The 6678-nt window shown below is 57.4% G+C and overlaps 4 protein-coding genes across 7 annotated transcripts; 2 read left to right on the forward strand and 2 right to left on the reverse strand.

Moving 5' to 3' along the window:
- Positions 1-803: 803 nt before the first annotated feature.
- Positions 804-2205, forward strand: KVP18_001718 (uncharacterized protein; the record flags this gene model as incomplete). 2 transcript variants are annotated; one of them, XM_067951997.1, is made up of 2 exons in its annotated part: positions 804-806; positions 835-2205. In XM_067951997.1, 2 exons carry the CDS (start codon positions 804-806, stop codon positions 2203-2205), a joined length of 1374 nt encoding a protein of 457 aa, XP_067813184.1. The 2 variants fall into 2 exon arrangements, with proteins under 2 accessions (XP_067813184.1, XP_067813185.1); XM_067951998.1 differs by lacking the exon at positions 804-806 and having other exon boundaries at positions 898-2205.
- Positions 2206-2231: 26 nt separating this feature from the next.
- On the forward strand, positions 2232-3530 carry KVP18_001716 (uncharacterized protein; the record flags this gene model as incomplete). 2 transcript variants are annotated; one of them, XM_067951993.1, is made up of 1 exon in its annotated part: positions 2232-3530. In XM_067951993.1, the coding sequence occupies one exon, from the start codon at positions 2232-2234 to the stop codon at positions 3528-3530; it is 1299 nt and encodes a 432-aa protein (XP_067813180.1). The 2 variants fall into 2 exon arrangements, with proteins under 2 accessions (XP_067813180.1, XP_067813181.1); XM_067951994.1 differs by having other exon boundaries at positions 2259-3530.
- Positions 3531-4363: 833 nt separating this feature from the next.
- KVP18_001719 (uncharacterized protein) lies at positions 4364-4810 on the reverse strand (the record flags this gene model as incomplete). Its single annotated transcript, XM_067951999.1, has 1 exon — positions 4364-4810. One exon carries the CDS (start codon positions 4808-4810, stop codon positions 4364-4366), a length of 447 nt encoding a protein of 148 aa, XP_067813186.1.
- Positions 4811-4936: 126 nt separating this feature from the next.
- On the reverse strand, positions 4937-6373 carry KVP18_001717 (uncharacterized protein; the record flags this gene model as incomplete). Of its 2 annotated transcripts, XM_067951995.1 has the most annotated exons (3): positions 4937-5291; positions 5347-5657; positions 5690-6373. In XM_067951995.1, the coding sequence occupies 3 exons, from the start codon at positions 6371-6373 to the stop codon at positions 4937-4939; spliced, it is 1350 nt and encodes a 449-aa protein (XP_067813182.1). The 2 variants fall into 2 exon arrangements, with proteins under 2 accessions (XP_067813182.1, XP_067813183.1); XM_067951996.1 differs by lacking the exon at positions 4937-5291 and having other exon boundaries at positions 5609-6373.
- Positions 6374-6678: the final 305 nt, after the last annotated feature.

A 6678-nucleotide genomic window follows, 5' to 3' on the forward strand; every position in this document is an offset into this window, starting at 1 on the left:
CCCCCCCCCCCCCCCCCCCATCCGCTACCTCATCCCGCTCGCCGATCTGGAGAGCGGGACCTAGATCTCCGTCGTAGATCTGGAGAGCGGGACCTAGATTTCCGTCGCTGATCTGGAGAGCGGGACCTAGATTTTCGTCGCAGATCTGGAGAGCGGGACCTAGATTTTCGTCGCAGATCTGGAGAGCGGAGACGATTCCGATCGCCATTGCGACACGCTATACGTCGACGTTCACCCTGTCCCACTGAGCTGTCGGATCTCTGACGCCGATGAGAAGCAGATTTATTATCACGCTCCTCAGAACTGTAGGACCTGCGGGAGCGCCTTCGCTTTTCTCTCCGATAGCTCGAGCTCGAGCTTGAGTCGCTGTGATTGGACGAGGACGAGACGGGAGGCACCTGGGGAGAGGGCTTCCGAGAGAGATCTGGAGACCGCATGGGTAACCGTTTCTCTTCTCTTTGCCGCAGGCGCTCAGCCCTGAGCACAGGGTCTCGAACGTGGTCTCCATCTGTGATTCGAGGAATTTCTGGAGGCTCTTCTGTCATTTTGCTTGGTCGCGCTCTGGGGTTTCTATGTGCCGCAAACAGCAGTCTCACCTGAGAATCTCCGATCGGGACGGGCGACGAAGATACCGCTCACCGTTGGTGCACTCGAATGTCCAGCTGCGTCAAAAAGTTGGTAGTGTTCCTACTGTCCCTTCTTGTGACACGTCTGGCATTCAGGCGCTTTCTACGTGATGGACATTCACAACACTTACCTTGTGGGCTCCTCGTGTTAGAAACATATGGTCATTTTCATTTACGATGGTGAGTGCTTCTCCCCACCCTAACACAGATTGACATCAGAAGCGTACGCGTGGATCAAGGCGGTGACCCCGAGCTCCTGAAGGCTTCCGAGATGAAACGCGGTCGGGATCCTTCACGTGTGGATATGTTGATCGAGTTGGATCAGGCCTGGAGGAAAGCTGTGTTCGCTATCGAGACACACAAGGCGGATGTGAACTCGGTAAACAAAGAGATTGGCCAAAGGAAGAAAACCGACCGTAGCGACAACTGCCAAGACTTGTTGGAGAAGAGCGCGGGTCTGAAAGCTAGGATGCCTGAATTGGAAGCGGCACTGGCGGAGAGCGCAGCCAAGCGTGATGCTCTGCTGCACTCTATGGGTAACTTCGTTTTGGAGGGGGTGCCGGTCTCCAATGACGAGGCCGAAAATCTTGTCGTTCGGAAGTGGGGCGCGGTTGACACCTCCGTAACTTTCGACGGGTCACAACCTGGCAAACTGCGTCACCATGAAGTGCTGGCGAAGCTTAATGGTTACAAACCTGCGAAGGGTGCCGAGATCGCTGGACACAGGGCTTACTTCCTTACCGGCTACGGAGCGATGCTCAACTTTGCTATAGCTCAGTATGGTATGAGCTTCCTTCGTCGCCGCGGTTACGAAAACGTCTACCCGCCGTTCTTCATGCGTAAGGAGGTGATGGCTGAGACCGCCGAACTTGCTGATTTCGACGATACCCTGTACCGCATCCCCATGGGCAAGGAGGCTAAAGACGCCCCTAGCAAGGAGGAGCAGGACAACGACATGTACTTGATCGCCACGTCAGAACAACCTATCAGCGCTCTACATAGAGGCGAGTTTTTGGAGCCGAAGTCGCTACCGTATAGATATAGCGGCTTCTCTACGTGCTTCCGTAAGGAGGCCGGCTCGCACGGCAAAGACATGTGGGGCATCTTCCGTGTACACCAGTTCGAGAAGGTAGAGCAGTTTGTCCTCTGCGCTCCTGAAGACTCCGAGAAGATCCACGAAGAAATGTGCGGAGTTTCGGAGGAGTTCTACCGCTCTCTAGGCTTGCCCTACCGTGTTGTCGCCATCGTGTCCGGAGCGCTCAACGATGCTGCCGCCAAGAAGTATGATTTGGAGGCCTGGTTCCCGGGGTATGGTGACTATCGAGAACTCGTATCGTGCTCCAACTGTACAGATTTCCAATCGCGCGCACTCGAGGTGCGATTCGGCTACCCCAACCAAGGCGACCGAGAGAAGACGTATGTTCACATGTTGAACGGCACTTTGGTGGCCACTCAAAGGACACTGTGCTGTCTTTTGGAAAACTACCAGACTGAGACAGGAGTGCGGGTCCCTGAACCTCTCAGGCCTTACATGGACGATATGGAGTTCCTACCGTACCCAGAAGTCAAGCTTCCCTAAGTTTGTTACAAAAATCCGAACCAAAAATGCCGGTAATCATCTGTAATTTAGTCATGAAGAATATTGCGGCGTTAACTGTGCTTCCCAAAGGCAAACGCAAGGGTCTGCCCAAAAGGTACATCCCGCCAACTCTCCAGAGAGCCATCAAACGTGGGACCCTCACCGTGAGGCCGGAAGCTCTGAGGGAAGGCGTTGCGTATGAACTGCTTTTGGAGAAGGATGCCGAAATCAAGGCGCTCCGCGGTGCCTTGGTCAACCTGACGGACAAGAATGTGACTCACCGACGACAGAGCATGGCAGGTGGAGAACGGAGCCGCGCTCTACTGGTGGAGTTGGATGATGTCCGCGTATCTCTGGAAGTGGCTCTCACCGAACGAGACGACGTGAAGGGCAAACTACTTATATGTCAGCAAGAACGGGAATTAGCGGCTCAGGTCTCTTCCCACGAAGCCAGAGCAGCTCACGAGGAAGTGGTACGACTGGAGGCGCGGGTCCAAGAGCAGACGACTGCCACGATGAAGTTGAAGCGCCGCCTCGAAGACTCCCAAGAGGTAACGCGATGCCTGCAGGCGGAAATAGCCACTCTGACCTTGTCCGCAGAGGCGGCGCAGCGAGAGTTGCTGGAAAACCAACAGAGTGCTCGAGACCATGTCGACGCGAACGATTCGTTGGTCTCGCGTATCAAGGAGAGGCTAAGTGATTCTTTGCGGTCTGCAGAGCTCTACAGGCAACAGCGCAACGAGGAAGTTGAGAGAACTGCCGACGCTTTCATGTTGCTGGGGGCCGACCTTGTGGACGAGACGGACGACATCGGCAGACACCAAACGACGCAGAGATACGTATCGCAGGTGGTGGAGGCAAGACGAGCCCTTGAAAACCGAGTTGAAGAGCTGGAGGCAGCTTTGAAGACGGCGCTACAGGCAGCACCTGGACCTGCCAGGAGAACGCGGGCACGAACCCGAAGCGTTGACGAACCGGACTGCTTGCCAGCGACTGGGCAAGCGAAGCCTGTGATTCTGCGAGGCGCTGACGCACCTAAAGCCGCGATTCGGCGTCCGAAAAAAACTGAGGAAGCGCCAAAGAAAAAATCCACTCGAACGGACAGAGAGAAAACGCCCCAGAAGACCAAGGCGAAGAAGGAGACTCCCCGCAAGCCTCCTGCTTCGCTGGACGAGGAAAAGCCACTGAAGAAGAGCACTAGACGGGCTGCCCGCGCCAAGGAGAAGACTGTGAATGCGGAGAGGTCAGAGGATCGTGTCGTGACCCGTTCCTTGAGAAGGTCACCGCGATTCGCAAACCACAGAGAAGAACTCGAAATAGAGTAGACGACTTTTAAGAAACATCAAAAACCACTGTTTTAATTAAGAGGTTACTGGATTAAAAAACCACAGCAGACTCCCGAATATCACATAGTATCTTTGGGATAAATCATGCATCAGATATTTGCGTCCCTCCGTGGTTGTAGGCTAAGGATACTGGGTGTAACGCCCCGAAGGCTGTGTGCGACTCATCTTTGCATAACCATTCTAGTTTTAATGACACGTATCACACACAATTATAGTCGAGCTTAGTACCACCCAGCGCCTGTCATCTACGTGCCGCTTTAGCTCAGTCGATACTCTTTTTTTTGAAAAGAGAACGAAGTCTAGAGCCTCCGAAAAAGCCATGTCCGTCTAAGTGACATGTCGCAGGTACTTAGACAGACAGGTACTTAGGCTCACGGGTGCAACGCCTCCAGTGAGCCTATCCGATTGAGCTGCTTGTACTGCTGGTCTCGTTGTTCGGTCCAGTGAGTAGTGAGCTAGAGTCCGGTTCTCCGTCTGTGATTTCTTGAGGGGTCGGTTATCAGCTCTCTGTCCGGATCGCGGCTTCAGCGGTTCCAGCTCAGGGCGTTTCGAGCTGGGTACCTAGGTTGGCGCTTCCGAAGTAGACACGTTTCTTGTCTTCCCTCGTCAGATCGTAACAGCAGGTCATATAGAACCCCGAGGGGTATAGACCAGACTTAGGTTTAAACAGCTGGTTCCCGGCCGCCCTGCCAGACTTTCAAACAGTCTACCTAGGTTGGCTCATCGGCCCGAGATGATCACCTGGGGTTCACGATGTTCGGCCGCCGATTTACTGAAGATCAGGCGCTTTTTCGTCGCCCTCGACCTCCGAGCTAGTCCAGATGGACTCGGCTAGCATTCCGTACACGGCATTTCGGTGTACTTCCGAGCCCAGAGAGGTCGGAGAGAAGGTAGGGGTCGTTATCTGGGGGTTCATCAGCCCAGTCGAGGATCCGAAGGATCGCAGCTCGTTCCGTTGCTTCTTTGTCTTCGGTTGGAACTGTCCCGACTAGAGTCATGCGGGGCTCTAGGCCGGGATAACGGAAGAGGAAGTCGACATTGGAAAGGGACGTTCCACTCTTGTGGAGAATCGTCATCTCGTACTCGGCGAGCCGGCTGGCCCAGCGAGCAACTTTCCCTTTGGTTGCCTCGAGCATCCATCGGAGGCTGGCGTGGTCCGTGTGGATCGTAAATGCCCGGCCTCGGAGGAAAACATCGAACTTGCGGACTCCCTCGACAATGGCGAAAGCCTCCTGTTCATAAACTGGCCATCGCGCCATAGGTCCCGTCAAGGACTTCGAATGGAAGGCGACTGGGAGCCATTTCCCGTCCCTCTTGACAGACGCTTCCGATAAAGAGTGCCAGGTCGTCCGCGAAGGAGGCCACGCGGCCCCCGTGGCAGCCGCTTAGGCTTTCAACCTGCCCCGCGCTCCTAGAAGCGCGTGTAGGGGGGCCATAATGACGGCGTAGTCGCGGATGAAGTCCTGATAGTAGGCGAAGAGGCCGAGTAGGCTGCGAAGCTCGGTCAGGGTACGCGGTACCTTCCAAGCCTGGAGCTGCCGCACCCGGCTCGGGTCCGGCAGGAGCAGTCCTTCTTCGATGACCTGCCCAAGGTAGTGGAGGCGTTTGGGGAAGAAGGTGCACTTCTTCAGGTTGAGGGTCAGGCCGGCCACGGAAAGCCGTCGAAACACCTCCGTTAGGAGGGCCAGGGTCCCCTCCTCCGTAGTCCCATGGACCAGTATATCGTCCAGGTAGGCTCCGCTGGAAGGTGGCCGGGGCGTTGCGCAAACCGAAGGGCATGACCGTGAACTGGTACAGCCCGCCCGTACACCGGAAAGCCGTGTACGGAACACTGTCGGGCTCCATCTTCACCTGCCAGTAACCCGCCCGAAGGTCGAGCGCCACGAAGTAACGGGATTGCCGGACCTCGCGGATAAGGTCGGCAATCCGGGGAAGGGGGTACTGATCCGGGACGGTGACGTCGTTAACCTGGCGGAAATCTATGCAGACCCTCCAACCCCCGTCTTTCTTCCTCACCAAGACGACCTCGCTTGCGTGAGGGGAGTTGGAGGGTTCGATCACCCCCGCGTCCAGCATGGAGCGAAGCTCTTCCTGGAGCACTCGCTGCTGGGCGGGGTGAAAGACCGGGGCCGTGTGACGATCGGACGTTCCGAGGTGACGGAGATGCGATGGCTCATAGCCTGGGCGCAGCCCCGTCGCTCCCCCCTCCAGAGCCCATCGTATCTCTGCAAAAGCTGCTGAAGGGCCGCCTGTCCTTCCTCGGAGGCATTCGTCTCGAGGAGCTTCACCACCTTCTCTTGCGCGTCCCCCCGACGAGGGGGCGCGACCCAGCTCTGCTCCCGGGGCTTCCTGTTGCCCTTCAGAGGGGGCTTCCGGGGGAGGAACGTGGAGATCCTCGCCCGAAGGGTAAGCCGCCTGGACCGGGTCGGAATCGACTTGCTTTGACTCGGAGTGCGGGGAGTTGAAGGGGGATCGGTTTTGGCGGGAACGGGTCCCTCCTCGAGAAAGCCGCTCAGGGGGAGTACGAAGCCGCACCCGGTGTAGTCTGTTCGCGGGCCGTACTCCCAGGCGGGGGCGAAGAACTTCGCATGAGGGTTGCTCTTAGCCTCCGACTTGGGGCCAGGGCGGTTCCTCTTCCGTGACTCGCTCTTGGCCTGGGGCTTGCGTATCTCAGGACCGAGAGGACTCCGCGCAACCGGGGCTTCCCGGGTTGTTGGCCGGGTTTGGGTGCCGCCCCGGGTCGCGACAAAGTTTACAGTCCGAGCTGAGTAGGGGACTGCTGGTCGCCTCGTCGTTTCCCCCTCGGGATGGCGGCGACGCATCTGGTAGGGCGGGTCCCTCAAGGGACCCGGCACCTCGGTTGGGATCAGGGACGAGTCGCGAGGATGAACGAACCCGGGAGAACGTGCGCCCTGCTACGGACGCACAGATAGGGAGGAAGCGACTCCTGAGGCACGACGGAGAAGCTCCCCGCTACCCTGCCAGCCTCATCGACTGGGACGACCTGGAGCACTCGATACCCAAACATGGTCTCCTAAGCCGCGAAGGCCGGGCCCTCCCACCTCCGACAGCCGGCACCCAAACCCGGCCAACAACCCGGGAAGCCCCGGTTGCGCGGAGTCCTCTC

Source organism: the organism of the source record quoted next (assembly GCF_019968955.1).
Source record: "MAG: Porospora cf. gigantea A chromosome Unknown PgA_NODE_1284_length_6678_cov_492.725, whole genome shotgun sequence".
In the NCBI taxonomy this organism is placed as follows: domain Eukaryota; phylum Apicomplexa; class Conoidasida; order Eugregarinorida; family Porosporidae; genus Porospora; species Porospora cf. gigantea A.